The sequence below is a fragment of the Falco naumanni genome, chromosome 3, assembly GCF_017639655.2.
Source record: "Falco naumanni isolate bFalNau1 chromosome 3, bFalNau1.pat, whole genome shotgun sequence".
In the NCBI taxonomy this organism is placed as follows: domain Eukaryota; kingdom Metazoa; phylum Chordata; class Aves; order Falconiformes; family Falconidae; genus Falco; species Falco naumanni.
The window spans coordinates 81,807,861-81,828,705 of record NC_054056.1 but is presented as its reverse complement, the minus strand read 5'-3'; the positions used below and the strand labels follow the sequence as shown (position 1 = coordinate 81,828,705).

Sequence of the window (20,845 nt, the reverse complement as noted above, 5' to 3'; positions counted from 1 at the left end):
AGTAAATTTCTATATTGGTCTGTAGCAATGTCCATCAGCCAAGGGCAAGATGAAGCAGGGCCTATCACATGGGAGTATTATCACTGTGTCAACATTTCCATTATAAACCCTATTTATAACTGCATCATAAATATTTGTTCCATGTTGAAATTCAGCTAGCAAGGTCTGTAGTGTGAGAACTTCCCTTACTGTGCGAATTTTCAGTGGCGTATGGTGATTTGTTTCGAAGGAATTTTATTATATTATTTAAGGCTTAAATTATTCTGAAAAAAAGGTTAGATTTCTCGTGTTACGTTTTTAACATGATATGGGTTACATTAGCACATCTTTACAGCTGTGCTGGTTACAGCGCCTTGCTACTTGACCACAAGCAGTTAATGCTTGCTGTGGGCATTTTTGCTGTTGTTTTTATAGGAAATGGGGACCAAGGGATGTATTCCAGAGGAAAGGGTAGATCATTAGAGGAAAATCATCTTTGCAGCTACATTCTAAGTTTTTCAAGGCCAGAGAAATAGACGGCTAGTATACATGGCATTTTATTCCAAGAAAGTCTGCAAAACTAAGACTTCCTTAGACATAGAGAGAGTATAGAGAAAGATCTGAAAAAGGTAGATGTTATTCAGGTTATAGCCCTGAGTAATGTAGAGTGATGTAGTGTTGTATTGTTCAGTGTGATGCAGACATTCACACGGAGAATTTGGAGATGAAGTCTTCTACCTATTAGTCCTGTAACAGTTATTCACATAGATCATAATCTGAACCAGGAGTCAAACCTGAAACTGAAACACAGCTGGTGTGGAATTGGTAATTGACTCTTTTTGTAAGGTGAGATTAAACAAGGTGAAGTTTATAAAAAGAGAAGGCAGAGGGACCAAGAACAGAGTAATCGGAGATTACCTTGTGAAGGTATAGTTAAAAAAGTTAAGGAAAAATGAGGTAAATAAAAGGATGGATCACAGACATTAACAAAGGAGAATTGCTCTGGAAGAGGAGGATGGCCGGCTGTGTCAAAGAAGGATGAGGCTAGAGTAATGATACTGAGATATGATTAAGAAATCAGCAAAGGCTTCTCAAAAAGTATCAGATGAAGAGCAGAAGGTATTTTGTCAGCGAAAATTGACAAACTGTGAAGAGCATGGGATAGATAAGGAGAAGAGAAGCAAGAAATTAATATTGCAAATTTAGAATTTAGAAATGAAAACTTAGAGCACGGAGGTGAAGGAAGAAATGACACTGTGTGAGGTCAGAATGGTAAGTGGCATGATGGCTGGGATTTCTTTTAAAATACAAAAGATCAAGAACATGTTGGGAAGGAAGCCAGAATAAGATGGAAGACTAAGCATATCACATGCCCTAGTTTTACCAGAATTAAATTGATTGTTGTATTTCTGTAGTTCTGTTATTTGCAGTGCAAAAGTCAGTTCTGTTAGCCCACTTCAGATTCTTAAGCTTCTTGAGCCCATTGCTAGATAAATTAATTTTGGTGGAAGTGCAGTACAGCTTAATGAATACTGTTTCTGAATATTGAAAAATACTGGATTAACCCTCTGCCCTCCAAGAAAATTCATAAAACCATGTATTTTAAAAGCAGTAAATTCGGGGTCTCTTCATTTTATTCCTGCTTTTGCATCTTTCAAGTTCATAATTTCAAGTGTATTTTCTATAAACACAGGGGGATAAAGGAAACTTCTAAAAAAAATGAAATCTAATGTTATTATATAACGATGAATCCCTTTGAAATATGTAGAGTTTAAGTAAAGGCTGTAATGCATATCTAAATTTGTGACTAGAATCAGTGGAGTCTAAAACTGTTTAGTTATTTCCATGTTACTTTTCCCATCTAAATCGTTCAAATGTAATTCCAGTTGTTTGGTGACATGCATGTATTTCATGTCTTCCTGGTATTGAGCCTTATTGGCACATATTCCACAGGCATAAGAAGTGCTGACATCTAGAATCCAAGCCCTGGGCGTATATGCTAGGCTCTGCTTTTTTCTTTATTGGAAGTGTGGAAGGGTATTCAGAGAAAAATGGTGCAGGCACTGTTTCTTTGTCAAATAAGGATTTTAAAAGAGCCAAAGTTATAAGAGCTTCAGCAAAAATTTCACCCGGTTATTAAATTTACTGAAGAGCAATACCATTGTATCAAAAAGCATCTGACAGCTATGAATTATATTTTTCTCCTCCTAAAATCTCTGAATCATGTTATTTTGTGGTTATTTCAAGTTGCTTTTAATCTGAAGCTGACTGATCCATATCAGCAGAACAACTACTATGATTTCAGTGATTTCTAATATATATGTTAACCTACATATGTGGACAGATGGACCAGGAGCTTGAGGGTTGGTTTGTGAAAGAAAAATTGTTTAAAATTGTTCTCAATATATGATATCAAATTCTACAAAGACAATCAAATGCAAGGAAGAAAATCCTGCTACTTCCTCCATGTTTTTGGCCCAAGAGGCAATGTATCTGATACAACTTTTACAGTCTATTAACGGAGTCTCACTGGGAACTGTTAAAACTTCTGAAGTGGAATAGAAAGGCAAACCTAAGACTGCTTTGCAAGAGAAGAGTATATACTAAGAGAACAGTAAGTATTGAGCCATAAGTATTTTAACGTACAGCATGGCTGCAAAATTAGTTTCAGTTTTGATCCTGATATTCATCAAATATATTGTATTTTCCTGTTTAGCTAAAAGACAAAACATGAGGGTTACTAATCTGTAAAGTTTTCAGGAGACTCAAATGTGTTTAGATATGTTTCCTGTCTGATTGCAACAGGAATACTGGAGGTTGTTGATGAGAAAAAAAATAATAAATTAAGTGCAAAATGGCAGGGAGAGAGAAGCCTGATAAAGTTACAAGGAAATTAGTAATCAGTTCATTGGAGTCTTCACTAATGATTGTCCAAATACCATGGGTGATACTGGTAGTCATGGTGCATAGTTGTATAGTAAGGTGAACAGCATATTATTTAAATCAGCAGGTAGTAGTGAAGTGGTATGTTGCAAACAGAAGCTGGAACAGAGAAAAACTGTAAGGAATGATAGGCCATGGCCTCAAGTTGCACCAGGGGAGGTTTATATTGGAGATTAGGAAAGATTTGTTCACTAAAGGAGCTGTCAAGCACTGGAACAAGCTGCCCAGGGAAGTGGTTGAGTCACCATCCCTGGATGTGGCACTTAGGGACATGGTTTAGTGGTGGACTTGGCAATGCTGGGTTAGTGGTTGGGCTTGATGATCTTAAGGGTCTTTTCCAACCTAAATGATTCTAGGATTCTATGAAAAACTAAGTTCTCAGTTAACATTCCACATACAGCTGAAAGTAGGTGCTACCATTTACAGCAGTGATCACTCACCAAATGCAAGCCAGTTCACAGAACTGTCAGACCTAGTATTTAAACTGAAGATAGTGACTTGCTCCTCAAAGTGCCTTAAGAAGTCCTTAAGGACTGACAGCCAGCCAGTTGGAGATGAGATGTGAGCCCGCTCCTGTTGAGGTCAGCTGCCAGTCTCCCATGGAGCAGGGTGAGAGCCATGCACTTGAAATGTGATATGTCAGGAGAAGCAGCTAATACTCTTCCAGGCTGTATATACAGAAGAAGCACGTCATGGAGAAGAAGGGTAATGGTCCCTTCTCTGCATGATTTCAGTGACACTGAATCTGAAATATTGTGTATTACTTTGGGCATCGTCATATTAAAAAGATATGGACATACTGGGAGAAATGTAAAGAAGTGTGGATGCTACTGAGTAAAGGCAGCTACTATACGACATTAAAGGTCTCTTTATATATATAAAAAATGCATCTTTTCAGACAGTATTCAGTTTTGATGAGAACAGAGTTATAGCCTTTCACTTCTGCCCATCATTTATGATAGATATAAAGGAGCTTAAAGAACGCTACTGCTGCAGTTAACATTTGCTAAATGTTCCAGTGGATTTTTTTCTAGTTTTCAGAAAAATGTTCCCTTGATCAGATGTTCATGTACCGTTCTTGATAATAGCAGTAAAACATACACTGACACTAGGTTCAGTCTTCCTCATGCCCCAGTGCAGCTCAGCTGAAGTAATGTAGGCTCTAGATTTTCTGTGAAAAAGCTAAAAACTTACCTTATCAGTTATCTCATATTAAGCAGCATGCAGGCTCAGAAGCATTCAAGTAGATTATTGTACGTGTGTTATTTAGCTGGGAACATTCACATGAAATACAATGTGTGTATATTATCTAGCCTGGAAAAATTAAGCCTGTCCTAAATATAGAAGCCATATGCAACACCATATAATCTTGTCAAATATTTTTTGAAGTTCTGTCAGTATTCATCAACAGAGTTAGGGTAAGTAAAGCAAGCTATAATTAAGATTCCTGGTCATGAGCAATTTCTGTGTCCATAAGCTGATGTCCCATGTAAATGAGGTGTTAGAGCTGCCCAGCACTCATAGTGCTGTCAGATAGGATAAATCTGTTATATTTGTATGATGGGTACTGAATCCAAAAGTATAAAGGCCTACACACTGTAATATGCTATGTAGATACAATTATGAATTGTGCCCTGTTTTGCAAATGTTCACAGTTACTTCAGTTACCTACTAAAGCAATCACAGAAATGGAGCAGAGATTGGATTTACAGTCAGAATAAATACATTGTTCTTACTTGGTGCTGACTGCAGGAAGTTTTTGAATTCATTAGTCTATTCTTTCCTGCCTTCAGATCTTTCAGTGTGTGTATTTCTATTCTATAATGATGCATTTAGAAACCTTTGAGGAAGAAAATCTTACTTATAGGGATTCTTTTATCCTTAATTATGTTTCAATTATTCATTGGAGGATACAGAAATGCAAAATACAAAAATACTGTTTATGTCTTATATTCAGGTATGTTAATGGTGGGATGACTGAAATTAATTTCAGATTTGGAGGAACTGACAGGAAGGGAAAGAAGAGATAGTCTAGGTTTTGTACAGATAGGAATTACATTAACATCTATGTTTTGTCATCCTACTGCTAGACTCACGAGTTTGTGGTGTTGCATATGATTTGAATTGTTTGGTGGAAGTCCATTTTGTTTGTTTTTTACCATTGCTGTTGCTAGCAACTCAAGTCAGTGTGCTGGAGCAGATGTTTTGATATTTTCAAGAAACATTGTGAGATGACAGTGCCATATACTTTTAAACAGGTACCCGTGTGAAATGCAGAGACACTGGCAGTAGTCAATTCACAGACCACGCTAATAGTTCTCTTGTGCTGTGTAAACATTACAGCAGAGTGGACACAGAGACATAACAACTAGCCTTGGGTTTGGCAAAGTGTATGCGTGTCTCTATGTGTAGCTAGTAAATAAGTAAATTGGCACTCTTGATCTTTGTCTAGTCCATGACAGGAAGAATTTGATGGTTTTGAGAAGGCCCGATCATTTTCATTGATGTCAAAACCAGGAAAATAAAGCACTGACAGATATTTTAAACATGGTAGATAGGTATTCTAAGAATATGTATGTTTGGTTTTGGAGTTCTTCTGCATGAGACACGTAATAAGCAATTCCTACCACTGATTTCTTATTGTAGGTGCTTATCTTTACTTAGCAAGAAGGGAAGGTTGCATTTAAGGCTGCATTAAAACCTGCTTGTATTCAGTGATGCTACCTTTTAAAGGTAGAGTATTTGTGTATTCTAACTTTTACATTGCTGAATGATGATGTGGCATTGTCAGGTTGTGGCAATAGTATAGTATCACATTATGTGCTTGCTATCTTTGTGTTATATTTTTAGGTCATGTCAGTAGTACATGGTTTGAAGGACAGCAGGCTGCCAGATCAAATCACAACAGTTCATAAAATAAATACATGTAGACATCACTCTTCATGACGTTCATGTATCTAGTAAGTAACTGTTGGCACATGCTAGTTTCAGCGTTGCCTTCAGTGCGGTAGGAGAAAGGATACTAGGAGTACTGCTTAAGGAAGCAGCAATGCTAACAACAGAGTGAGAAGCCCTAGAAGTGTAAGCTGGAGAAAATTTCAGCAAAGGGAAGGTATTTTCATGGCTGGAGGAGGAGGAAATGAGGAGCTGGGACTAAGAGTGAATGAAGAAAGATTATAAAGCATTCCAAACAGTAAACACTGTATTTTAGAGTATTTTCAGATCATGCAAAACATGCGCTCTTGTGCATGGTTTCATTGTAGTTTGCTTTCCTAGGCAGCCATGGTTCTTCCATGCTGGTGGTATTAAGTCCAGGGGAAAAAAGAAAGTATTGTAGGGCAGCCAAATGGAATTTAAAAATTAATCCAGGCAGGTTTGGGGGGGGTGGTGGTGGTGGTGAGGGGGGGGTTGTTATTTGCCCCTTGCTAGGGAAGCTGCTTACTGGCATTTAAAATGTTGATCATACCGCATCAAAATGCAGGTGCTATCAGAGGCTAAAAGTTAAAGCAGGCATCCAGACTTAGATTTCTTTTACATCTCACCAGATAGTGTCAACAATCCCTTCCATTTCGGTTCTTCATTCTCTTTTGTGACATGCTTTATTTTTAAACTTTAGCACATGTGTGATTTTATTCTCTAAAGCATTCTTAAGTACAGTTAAGGAGAGCCATTGTTCCAGCTGGCATAACCAACTTTAGATGCAGCCAAAACAGGGCAACAGGGCCTACATATGTCATTTTGAATTAAGGAATTATTAAATAACATATGTATGCATCACTAGGAGTAGGGCATTTCTTTCTAGGGAAATCCCACCTCCAATTTGGCAATCAAGTCAGGTGCCCTTTTACTGTCTGGGGGCCAGAAATCTTACATACCTTGCTGCACGTTGACCCAACCATGAAGCAGCTAGACTGTTCCATGTTCTAGTGCTGGGGCACTGTATCCAGCAGAAGAGTGCTGCAGATATCTGGGGTGATAAGCTCCTAAACTACCACCAGGAAGCTTTTCTTTACCAAGAGGGTGTTCAAACACTGGAACAAGCTTCCTAGGGTGGTGGTCGATGCCCCAAGCCTGTCAGTGTTTAAAAGGCATTTGGACAATGCCCTTAATAACATGGTTTAACTTTTGCTCAGCCCTGAAGTGGTCAGGCAGCTGGACTAGATGATCATTATATGTCCTTTCCGACTGAAATATTCTGTTCGATTCAATTCAATTTGATTTGATTTGATTCAGTTCATATCTCAGTTAAGCAGAAGTGATATCTCAGAGCCCCGTGCCTCTTTATGCACCTTTCCTTTTATCCATCAAATTCTCTATGGCTGTAATCCTTATCCCTTAATTTCCAGCCCTATTCAGTCCCAGTTCAGTCTGCCAAGATGGCAGACAGGGCTGCCAAGCATTACTAAAACCATAACCTTATCTCTGCTCCACTGAGTTCATCAGCACATTCTGCACATGGCATTGCACAGCACTCCGTCCTTTTGGCCTGAATTCAAGCCAGCAGCCTAGCAGTTAAAAGCCTTTTTTTCCCCTGTTATCAGTATAACCTTCAGACAAATAAGAATAAGACAGAGGATGTACTAATGACATTAATTATGGTTCTCACACACACATCTCCATAATGAAGTCATAATAATAAACCCTATCTTTCTAAAATTTTGTGAATATAGTTATTTGCACTTTTGTAATGACTCATCAAATCACTTCTTTTAGCAGACTGATAAATGATTATTTCTATTTTCTTCACCTACAGTTACCATCCTGAATGCTGAAGGATTAATATAAAATAGATGTCCTATCCTGAAAAATCCTAATGTAAAAGCATTTCAGATGCTTGCAGGAAAAAAACACCCTGTATTAATTGATCCAAGTCACCAGGCTTTCCAAGTTTTATTAATGTTCATCAGAGTAGCAAATAAATCTTATTATAAGAGCGTATATATTGTTGCCAGCAGTGATACATTAGAAAACCATCAATCGCATCAGAAAATAACAAACCAGTTGGTTTTCACCACCTTATTTCTCAAACAGTATATAGCAACCTGTAGTACCAACAGCAAACTATATATTTTCCTTTGAAGAGGAAGGAGAATCCTCACCTCTTGTGCAGCAGCCAAGCAGTTTACAACTGGGAGTACTGATCCACCATGGGGACCAGAGACACCCAGGTGACAAGGCTGCTAGTCCTATAGCCTGTACTTACCTATAGGGTCTTACAGGACCTTACATACTTCATTCACGTATGAGTCCGGGGCTGCAGGAATAGGCATCTTCTGTCATGATATGGTCAGAGGCTCTCATCTGTATTGCACAGTGTCTTGAGCTTGGCTCAGAGAAACCTGCTCTCCCAAAACTTTTTTTCTTTTCCTAGAGAGTGGAGTTTCTAGTGGAATTTCTCACAATATGCCCTCTAAGAAGGAGTGCATCTTGCACTGTGAAAATGTTTCCTGTGGAAATTGTTTGTTGATATCAATGGAATTCTCTGTCTTAAACAATTTCGGTTCAGGGAAAAGCTTTTAAACCTGGGTGCCCACTGCATACTTTCTTTTTGCATGTGGATTGAATAAGATGTTGCAACATGTCCAAGGTCATACAGGAGTACATGGAAATTTGCAAAACAATAGAATGCAGTGGATTAACTTAAAGAAAACAGTGCTATACAGAACTAAAATGTACTAGAATATAGTATATTTCAGTTTACATAGTACTGTTTTTAATTCAGAATTCTAATATATTTTAATTTTATAAATTACTTACTACTCTGTTACTTAATAATATTAGAAAACTACAGAAAGTTCTTGTATTACTTGAAAATGCATTGTCCTGCAGTCCTGCTACAGAACATCAGAATGTTTTATTTGGTTTATGTGTTACTACAGAATTCCTTTTGCCAGTTAAAAGAAGTATTAACTTATTAGGTTTGACAATATAGAAATCATTATACTAAAATGAGGCAGAAGCTCATTTCGTTATGGAAATAAGATTTACGGCAGGTTACTCAGTTACACGTATTGACTATGGAATTCAGAATTGCTTCTTGAAGGATCACCAGCCCTGCTTTAAGGAATCTTAGAGCCTTTGGTAGTTTGAGCTCATCATCATTCATTTGCACCCTTTTCCCATATCCTCATCTTTTCTCTTTTGCAAAGGGGCTGGAATACATGAAATTGGCTGGGTTGACTAGGCAGGGCTATGACCTGAAGCTCATATATATAAATATATATGTATATGCCTTTTTCCTCACTATCCTAGGTGCGTTCTGCAATCCCTATGAAGCTTTAGATTTCATCCTGAGCTGATAATGCACAAGGTCTCTGCTTATCCTTCTTGGGAAACACTGGCTGCATTTACAGTGTCCTGCAAAATGACATTTTCAGATGCTGCTTGAGCCACAATCATGAAACAGCCCTGTGCTGCCAATACATATACCTCACCAGGCCATGGGGGAAAGCATGCGGCTGTCACCTCTCTAAAAATGCTGTGGCAGAACCAGGGCACCCTTCTCTTCTCATTTACAGGGCTGGCCATGCTGTCACATCACTTTCTGGAGCCCTTCCAGGAGGAAAGACATATTACACAAGAAATCCACAAGAAATTCTAGATTTAGAACAACTGTGAGTGTGTCTGCAACCAAACGAGAGCTTCCCTGACCCCATAGCCATCAATGAAATGCTGTTCAAGCAGACCAGCAGGCAGTATGAGACTATGTGCATACATTGCACACATCCACACAGTCCTTTGGCTTTCAGAGGCTATTTCCTCCAAATACTGGCTAACACACTTTAGTGATATCATCCAGCTGCTGGCATCACAACAGCTGTGTGAGCCAAAACCACCCCATGGCTGACCTTCAGCCAGAAAAGATGCATCAGTTTTGAACCAACAGTAACAGCATGTCACTGTAAGAAAACACCCAGGTTCATCCACCAAGAAAGCTTATATTTACTTGGTTAGAAAACATTTCTTGGTTCTGCTTTCCAGACCAGGTTCACCTTAGGAATTAAGAAATATCATGTCTAGGAATATATCTTTTGGTTGCTTGAACTGCAAACTGAAGAACAGAACTCTGTGTTTATGTCTTAGGCAGATAATCCCACCTTACATTCTTCCCACCCTCAAATCCTGTTCTCTTCCTCATTAAGATCAGGCAGCTGAGAAAGCTTGTAGGTTTGCATGTTAGTGACTCTCTCTCTTTGCCAATTCCCTTGGCCCTGGTCCTTTAAACTCGTGCTGTAGAGTGCTCTTATACTGAAGAAAAAGGACTCTCTTGCCTATGTCTGTAGTGTTAGATAATGCCTTTAATGAAGGGGACAAGGTAAGTCTTGTCAAGTATTCTTAGTCCTCAAAAGGGAGCAGGAACTCTGTTACTGCTGCTTGGAGTCAGTGCTTCAGGCAGGTGCATCATGTGATTGTACTGAATACAGCGAACAGACGTAAAAGAAGTCCTTGGACAATCTCCAAAGCTAACTTCAGCATACAGCCAAGAATTTCAGTGTTGGAAAAACCTGCCTGGCAAGATAGGAGGCAAGGGATGTATCTCTAGTAGTCATATGTGATGTACTGGGGGGCAGGAGGGAGGGCTGCTGTGTTATGTTAAGGCAATTGCTGAATCTCTGGTCAGACACCCTCAGGTGCTACTTGGATGCAGATGGCTACAGCTTTCTCCAGTGTGGCTCCGTTTCACTTAGCATCAGATATTGCCAAATATCCAGTAGGAAGACATCACTGCTGGCCTATTGGCACAACTTCTTTGGGAAACTCCAGTTAAAGATGCTATTCTTGTTTTGGTTTAGGTTTTTTTGTTTTCACTCTATCAGTCTCTTGTGGAGACCTGGGCAGCTGAGACCTGGCTCCCTTCTTGTTTCAGAAATTCCAGCACAGTTTGGAGGTCTCAGGAGGAGAGAGAGTCCCTCTGGCCAGCCTTGGGAGGCTTTTAGTTGATCATAGGAAGCAGTGGAGAGGGGTGACATTACTGAGACCCAGATGTGTTCTTCATGGAAGTGCCTTCAGTCTATCAAATGCTGTCAGATATTAGTAAAAGTAAATATCTTTACATATATTGGGTAGTGGAAAGCTGTCACAGGAGATGAATTTTCTAGATAGGTTAGGAACAGATCAGGTGCCATTTAAGCAGCATTTTAAGGCTGAAGAGATGGTATTCCAACTGGGATACTTTCACCACAGCAGTCATTAGGAGCAAACTAATGTGAACATAGATGTGTCCATAACAAAGAGTCATTGCAATTTGACAGCTCCATGGCTTGGGCATAAAGGTTAGGCAGAGATTTTTTAGCTATCCTGTTCTCTCTACACCCCTAATTATATCCCATGTGAAAAGAGAAAACCAAAGTTTATTCATGTTAAAACCCTCGGTATTACTTTATACATCTCAGCAAAGACGGAAGGAAATCACCTTCATGATGAATTTTGTGAATGGTGATCGTAACTGTAACTTTATATATGACAACTTTTAATTTATGTTGTACTGCCTTTCCCTATTACCAAGAGGATTATAAAAAGCTGTAAGAACCAAGCCTCCAGTCCTCTCCCCCTGTGCAGGCTTAACTCCTCAAAGCTTCCTCCTCAAATGTTACTTGAGAACACATCCTGGCTTGTCTACATCTAGCCTTCTTTCTCAACAGCTCCCTGTTTCCACCCCTGGTTCTCAGACATGCCAAAACCATTGTGATTTTCCTGCTCAAAAGACATTGCATACAGAGTAATTCTTCTTCTCAGCAATGTTTACTTACCAGATGACTCAGTGACTTCCAAAAACTTCATGCTGCTCTTCCTCTCATCTTAGTCCTGTCTAGTGATGCGTACACTTCTGGCATCTGTAAAAACACTGTATCGGCCTAGCACAGCTAGAGCCTCCTTTAAACTCAAAAGCAGAAAAATGTGTGCAGACGTTCTTCTCTGGGCACAGAATTTTTCTATGACATAAAACGCAGATAAGCCTCACTTACAGAAGGTAAAAAAGTCAAAGGAAAGTAGTGGTGCTAGCAAAGATAGAAGTGGAAAAACAGTTGCAATGTATTTGGCAGAAGCCGTTGCTGAACATGCAGCAAGGTCCTTGCAGTTCTTTGTTCACAGAGCTTCCCAGCTTCTGACATCTTAGGGGACCGGATCCTGGAATCTGGAATATGGCCTCTAGGGAGAAAAATAGCAAACACTACCCACAATACAGAGATTCGCAGCAATTTTGTTTCTTCAATGGACTGTTTACTCAAGTCTTAGCATTGAACTATTAAATCAGACAACCAAAACCTGGAGCAAAGCATCTCAGCCAGCTTGTCTTTATGTAAACACATAGAAATGCACCTTGATAAGTGAGTCCTAGTAGTGAATGTGCTCATGGGTGTTTAGCTAGGAAGTGGGGGGAGAATATTCTTCATACTGGCTGCTCTGTAAGTATTTCTTTATTGAATGTGAGAGAATTTGTCTTCCTAACTTCTAAGCAGGAATGATGTTAATGACTAGAGTGGTTAACCTTCATCTTCATATGGTAAGTGATCAAATTAGGAAGGCAAAACCAGTGTCTGAGAGTTCAAGGCACACACACACACACACACACACACATATATATATGTATATAAGACAAACTAACATGCACATAAAGGGGAAAAAAAGTGATTCAAGCCCTATTTCCTGTAGGTTATAAAGACAGAAGAGACATTTCATTGTGATGGTTAATTACTTCCATGTCAAACAGATCCTATGATCATGAGGGTAGCAGTTAGATAGATTAGGGTAATTAAGCAAGACATACCTCAAAAAGTGCCTCTCAGAAAAAGAAAGCATGCTAGATATGTGTCAGTCTTCAGTCCCTCAGACTTCACTCAGAGACAATTTATATCCTGTGACCCTTTGCAAAGTGACTGAACCACGTTAGTAAGTAGTCCCAACAATTACCAAAAAGTACAATAACTTCGACTGTGGAGCAATTTAGAGTAAAACATTACAGATGTCAGTGAATTTTTGGTAACACCCACCCCTGCCAGTGTTTTAGCAAGGCAGTGCTGTCTGACATCCCAATGCCAGTTTTACTGTGAAGTCTTATTTTTGTTTTAATCATAATATTTCTATTACATTATTTTCCAGGCCCTGATTATATCAAACAAAAGTTTCAAGAAGGAATGGAGGTGAAAGAAAAATCTGAAGAAAAAGTTCAGGAAAACCCAGCTACCCCAAAAGAGTCACCACACTTTTATCGAAAAGGTACTACACCCCCTCGAACCCCAGAAGCAAGTCCAAGGCATAGCCCTCCTCTTTCTTCTGAACCTTCTCCTTCAAAACAACTGAAAAAGCAAAGCTCCGCTTCTGGGGCAAGACTCAATCAAGAAAAAAAGCTTTTAGCCACTGAGAATATAACACCCACAATTAACAAGCCTTTATATTCAAAAGCACCAATGAAAGAGGAAGTAGCTGTGAAAAACCAGCCAAAGTTTTCAGCCCATCACAATCCCATCAGCACAGAAAATGGGGAGCTACATGGTCACTACCATGGCTATTATGTAAAAATGAATCCAACAGTGCTTCCACAGGAGCTCAGGGAAGAAGATGAGTATGTCAACCCATCACCGTCGACACTTGCACGGATACCACCCTCACAGAAGCCAAGTCCTGCTAGATCTGGGGGTAAGCCAGATGCCAAAGAAAACAAACCTGACACAAAAATTAAGAAACCAGAATTTGCTGCACCAAAGAACCCTGCTAATAACGAGTCACATTCAACATTGGAAAAAGAAGTAGAAAACAGCTCGGTGAGTAGCAAGAAAACTTTTCATTATCCCTGCCCTTTTGCCTCCAAGTGCTGAGCTATGCAACCTAAAGACAGAAAAAGCTCACTTCTGTCAAATCTTCATCTGGATACAGTCTGCTAGCTAAAACCCAATACAGCAGACTGGAGTGAGAAACAAATATTCCAGTCCTTTATATTATCCTTTATGAAAACTGGGAAGGGATAGTTGATAGCCAGATACTGATGGACTTTTGAAACATTAATCCCTATTGCATCCATAAACACAAAAATGTGTTAGTGTGCGTATTAGTGTGTATGTATATATATATATATATACATATATAAATATATATGTATATGAGCATTTTGTGTGTATGTAGACATATACTTGCAGATATGCATATATATAGATCTATTTCCCGCCCTGCCCCTCCCTCCATCCTCAAAACAATGTTTGTTGTACTTTAGTGGATAATTGGGCAGTACTGGGAGTTACACTCATGCTCTTCCCCAAAGGTCTACTCTTGAATACTGTTGGAGGTAGGATGCTGGCCTGTGGTCTAACCCAGTCCAGACAATCTCCCATTTTCATTTTCTTCTCTATGTTGATTGTAGGCTCTAAAACCAGGCAATTTGCATCAAAATATAAACTGTTTTAAAATACATACCTCTAACAATACTTGTGTTTTACAGTGTGGTGAAAAATTTTACTTTCTTTTTCATGAAGAAATGGAGGAGTTTTAAAACTATACATTCAAATCAGTGTGAATTGAATCTCTTTATTATTTAGAAATAATAGGACTATCAATGGTTAATGCAGTAAAGGAGAGATGACTAATAGCATTTCTATATCAAGTTATGAGAAAAAGCCAGGTTATTGAATTCACAATCCCTGATGATGGTAAAACTATTTCTAGGCCAAGAGAAATTCAGGAAAATAATAGGTTTAGATCTTAAAGTTAAGCTTTAGCAAATGAAGAGGTCCAGATAATTGTCATAATGTTTCTTTTTTATAAGCATTGTTTCTTGAATCATTTTTGGTACTCCAGTAGAAAAAAACCAGTGTGTCATTATTGATGGGATAAACATAATGACCCATTTAATGAGCTCCAGACAGCCTAGCACTGATCTCAGGCAAAGCAGTTGAATAATTGACACATAACTTCATTAATAAAGAATTTAAAAATAAAAAGTTGTAAGAATTTCCAACCAATGTGCAGTGTAAAAGATCTTGTCAAACAAGTTTGACATCTTCAGGTGTGACAGAGGAATCATATCCTCAATCAAGAAGGTCACTTGATTTGCTGTGATACAATTATGTATTCTGACAAGAAAGCCAGAGTAATGCTAAGACTAAATGTCACATTTAAATATTTTTTTAAAAATTACTTACAGTTCTGAAAAACTAATTAGAAAAACATCGGTAATTTGGTATTACCCTGGTGAGGTCATTCTTGGATTAATTCCGCTGCTCTATTTTATTAACATTTTTATTAATGACATTGAAGAGGACATGAAAGTATTACCCGTGAAGTTTACAGAAGACACAGAGACAAGGAAAGTGATAAATAACAAAGACAGTTGTTCACCAATACAAGCCGATCCAAATCACCTGCTAAGAAAGATGCAAGTAGTTATACATGTGCAGCACAGCAAAATGTCAGATTATATATTGAAAGACAGTTAATAGAGCCTGGCCATGCAGGATCGGAACTGGAAAAGGTTGGTGGATCAGGAACAAGAGATGCAGCTGAGCATAAGCATCTAGTCTGCTGCTGCTGTTCAGAGATGTTAATATAATCCTTAGATTTATCAACAGGAAAGATTAAGCAAGAGTACATGGGAGTCTGTTTTATCTGGTTTTGGCACTGGTGCAACCACTTCTGGAATAAAATACAGTGTCCATAAATCAGGGATTTAAAATGAGAAAAAACTTAAGGGAAAGCCCCACAAAGTGCTGCAAGAATGATTAAAACATACCTTACAATGAAAGATTCAAGGCAAAAAAAATCTGACATGTTAAATCACTTTCTGTAAATGCACATCATAAAATAATTTCCCAAGCTAACAAGCAAATGTGTAAGAAGATCCAACAACTGGACAGATTTAGATAAAAGTCTTAGTTTAATTTGCTTTTAATGATGTTAACTAAATGTAACATCAGTTTTCAAATGTTGAGGTTTTGTAGCCATCATTGAATAACTGAATAATGAGCATTCTGCCAAGATTATATCCTCTAGTTCAGCAGGAAGCTTATATTCTGTTCTCTGCAGATCAAAGTAGATGTTCACAGTGGTTTTGTAATCTGCAAATCTGTATTACAGCTGCTATTAGCCCTTTAACCTTTCAAACCTCACAGATATGACTCCTATGTAGGGTAACACAAAGCTGTCAGGCTTGTGAATGTTGAGTGAGCATGCACAGAATTTTAGCCTGAATTGAAATGTTTTGTTCAGCTCTGGTGAAATTAAGCGGCTAGAAATAGTCCTTATTTTTCCTACATTCCATCCAGACCAAATAGTGGAGCTGAGGGCATCTTCACCGTAAGAAACAAGTAGGGCACCTAAACAGCAGTTTATTGACCTTCTAGAATAATCAGGGTAAGGACCATGAACCTATAGCCTGTTATCAGGAAAGGTGGAAAAGTGATAAGCTATTATCACTTTATTAGTAAATTAGCTACTGTTTGTTTACTGATATTACAGGTTATGTGGGAACTGTCCCTCTGCTTCAATTGGATCACCATAATTGCATTATTCTTATTATCAGCATTTCAATAAGGAAGGAGGGTAGATTTTAGAATCTCATTTTTAATATAACAACATTTTAAGATACACGTAGATATATGTGTTTTATTCAAAGATGTCTTCCAAATGTGTCTATAAATTTGCCCTTATAGAATAAATTTCCTACATGCTTATTTCTTTAAAATGCTGAAATGAGTGAAAATCCTAAAACAATTAAAGCAGGAAGAAGCCTACTGGCCTAGCAGACTGAGGGAGATAGTACACAATGACTGTTAACATTGCCCGGAGGCTTTTCTTTTTCATTGTTAGTATGACCTTTCAACTTCAGAAAAACAGTAGTCTCTTCTGCAGTGTTCCTGGGCTGAGCTGGGCTGGAGTTACGCAGTGCATAGTTACTGAGTGTACTTCTCTTCATCCCAAACACTTCTGAATGTTGAGAGACTTCCGAATTCTAGGGCTGCATTGGAGAATTATTTTGTTTTAGTCAGTAACTGCAATTGCTTCACAGTCATCCTGACAAACGGTTTTGTGGTTTGAAAGTAAAACTGCCTTAGATCCTCCATAAAAGTTTAAAAATATATTGTTAAGGAATATAAAGAGAAAACAACTCTCATTTTCATGAAAAGAGAAATAAGAAAACATGGATTTGGAATGCAAAAATGAATCTATTACATTTATTGAGCACTTTCATTAGATTATCTGAAAGTGCTGTATAAAATTGTGCTGTGCTTTTTCCAAGTTGCCATTTATAATGCATTAAGAACATAGATACAGAATGTAAGATTTGCAATTCTTCCTTCCATGTGTCTAAATCAAAGCCATTTCTCACATCTGAATGAAACATAAAATTTAATTTGCACTTTAAACAACTTTATTTACAGAAAATTCTGCAGCATCTGTTTTAGTAATCAAATTCACGTTTCTTATTTTCTGTGAATCTATTATATTCTTAAGAATGTCATTGAATATCACCTGTGTAATAAGTTAGTTATAGGAACAGTAACGATTCTCAAGGTGGCCCCATTTCTGGCATTATACTTGAAAAATATCAGCGCATACCTCTTATGCCACACTTCTCATGTAACTATTGCCTGATGTTCAAAAATCGAAGTTTAAAATAATTTCAGAGCTCATAAGAAAGTCACAGTTTTATCAAGGTGAAAACATGCATAAAGCACAATGACAGCCCCTGTTCATCAGCTGCTCCAAAACAGCTGTTTGCAGGCATTTACCCTAATGAATGAAAAGTAAATCATCATTTTTTCACTGATAATTTGGCACCTTGAAATTATCTTATTTTTACCACAGTGCGAAGTGTGCACTGACACTTGGCCACAAATGAGGACTAACTGTTGGTTCTAATTGCTCTTGCAGCCTGTAGCCCCAGTATCAGCTTGCACACTGCTATTCCACCTTGAATATGAGCTGATTTGAGATTGTTTTGGATTTGGGTAAAAAGTAGGATGGAGTTGCGAAAAATACCGTTGTGGTGTACATTCACGAATACACATTTTGTTTGCCTGGTATGTATCCATGTGTTGCCCGAGGTCAGGTACAAGCCCAGGCACAAGCGCTCTACTATATTGTCATTTTTTTTTCATTTTGTAGGTGAAGATTTTTAAGGCACACAGAGTGTTTATCCCGCTTTTTACCTGTAGTTAAAATCATGACATTTTGCTGAACGTTGCCCAGTGTGCTTCTACTCTGATCTCTTTGTCCACTTAACATCCAGTTAGTAAGGGATATAACTACCATAATGTTAGAAAAATAAATCAGTATTTGCCTGATCCTAAAAAAACCCTCTGAGCAAGAACTTTATGCTAAATTTAACAGGCATTCCTAATGCAGTGGGATTACAAGACTAGTCTTAGTATTTCCTGGCACTACATTTTAGGAAAATAGCCTTCTTCCTTACCAGATGAAAAATAATCATACGGTTATATTTTTAACTGTGTAAGTGTCTGACTTACTAGAAGCTGAAAGGGCAGTTTTTAAGCAGGACTGGAGTTTTTCTACCACAGCTTCTTTAGTGCACCTGTTCTAGTCACTCTTGGACTGTTCAGACTAATTTTGTCTTTTGCTATTTTAAGCCCTTGCAGGACACTAAAGTCTTAATTATGGTATTTGTCTTAAAGCATTAAATGCTCATTTCATAGGTGTCTACAAATACAGGTAGTAGTTTATTCATAGTAACCATATGCTCCACAAATATTGTTGGATCATTTTTAGTATATTAGGAAATTCTTCTTTGAGCTGAAAGTTGTAATTACCAGAAGAGAAAACAAAATGCACATAGCAGGCCAAAGGAGATGAGATTTACTTCTTTGTATAAGGCATAGACTCATTATCATAAACAGATAACACATTTTAATTTGATCTTCATATAAAACCAACAACCCAGTTCTTAAGACGTCACTTTCTTCTGTCTTTGTAGATGAGATTTCTTGATGCACACCATAGCCCCTAGTTTTTTTAGCCTAATCATGTTACTGTGGTGACATTGTTGTACCTAACCTGACTGCGTGAATAGAGCAGTCCCTTCCCCCTCCATGAAGCTTAATTCCGTAAAACCATGCGCTAATGATACCGAGTTGCTGTTTGAACTGCAGTCTCAACTTGCCATTCAGCCAAAAGCTCTCTTGCAGCTATCAGGATGCTGTTTCAGGATATATTTCAGGTAATGAATAGTTCCTGGCTCCTGTGAGGTCCCCATAGGTCCAAATTTTTCCTCAATAGTAGTAAATCAACTTGATTTCCATGGATTTTATTTACAAATACACAAAGCATTAGATGGCCAAATCCCAGTGAGTTTTAATGGTGTTAGGCAATGATCTCCTTCACAGTTCCTTGCAGCTCCTGGTGCACTATAACTGTAAAATCTCTGGGTGGCATCCCAAACTATAAGGGAACTATTGATCTGATTTTGATAATACAGGGAGTCCCTGTTAGAATTATAGAATCATAGAATGGGTTTGAAGGGATATTTAAAGATCATCTAGTCCACCCCCCTGCCATGGGCAGGGACATCTTTCACTAGATCAGGTTGCTCAAAGCCCCGTCCAACCTGACTTTGAACATTTCCAACGATGGGACATCCACAACTTCTCTGGGAAACCTGTTTCAGTGTCTCAGCACCGAAGAGAAAGATGCTGAATCCAAATCTTAGTGTAATCACAGTTCCTGTAGAGAGATAATGTAACATAATCATGTATGTACTATTCTTGTCTGTCATGAGATTCATTAAATGGAAGGTTCATTCTAAGGGTGTTGACACTGACATTCCAAGACGGCAAAACTGAGAGATTCTCAAAGTAGCTGTTGTGTCATGTCACGTAAAACATGTTGTATAGTTCAAAGTCTTCCAGTATAGCTTTCATGCATAAATCTCACAACTGCCAAATGCATTTGGTGGGAATCCTGATGGAAACTTTGATTTCCCTCACAGTAGAATAGTGTAGAAGTACCCAAGCTAGCACAATTGTGACTGTGCCAGAAAGAGGAAGAAGAAATCAACCTTGAGTTATGCACTACTACAGCGATGCTGCTTACAGTGCTGTGATCAGAAATGTCACCATATCTGGAGCCATGCTTTCCTTTTATGCCTCTTGTCTGTCACCAAGTGTCTCGTATTCTTTGGCGCATTGTGAGTCATTTCAGTAAGAAGGAAGGAGCAGGGTTCCACTTCTGTGATCCAATGGTTAAAACATACCACTGGTGAGTGGGAACTTGATGTTCAAAATCTTTTTTACTAAGGTGACATTAAACCTAGTCTTCAATTTTCTAAAAAATATTTTAGACATTCTGCCATGAAGCAAAATGTGAGTGTTGCTGACAATATCATTACCCCATGGCAACCTTTAACTAGCCTCCTAATAGTTTCAATCATAGTTTGAACTTGAACATCTAGTTCCTCAGCATGTGAACAGATACCTCTGAAGAGGTGCAAAGGGAACTTTGTGGCCTTTATGGATAGAGGTGCCGATTGCGTTTAGACTCCCCAGAGATTTAAGGAGTACTTGACATAACATATTTTGTGACTTATTTAAGAACTTGGCATTTCACATCTCACCTGCCATCTTAACTACTATGTAAAGATGTGTTGTGGCAGAAAGTGTTTAATGAGACTGTTTCAGGATGAGAGCATGTGATATAATAATCACACAGGTACTATTGAATATCTTCCCAGTGACACTGCTGCAGCAAATTAATAATAGTAAGTTCTTACACCTTACCATTCCAGAAATTACATAGCTAATGTTAGCATTTTCATTAAGCATAATGAACTTCTGTAAGGCATGCCTCATGTGGAAAGTGAAAAACTTTATATGTCATTTATAATGAAATATGTAAGTTCTTATGCAAGCCAGTGATCCTTATGTAGCCCAGAGGACAGTTTTCTGCAAAGACTTTTTGGTGGGCTTTTTTGTGACTTACA

General features: G+C 38.2%; 1 protein-coding gene across 1 annotated transcript in view; it reads left to right on the top strand.

The window, feature by feature from the left end:
* Positions 1 to 20,845, top strand: part of JPH1 (junctophilin 1) — an 84,239-nt gene that overhangs the window by 59,823 nt on the left and 3,571 nt on the right. Inside the window, 1 exon segment of the mRNA XM_040587493.1 lies at positions 13,024 to 13,685. Coding sequence (XP_040443427.1) covers positions 13,024 to 13,685 — 662 coding nt within the window.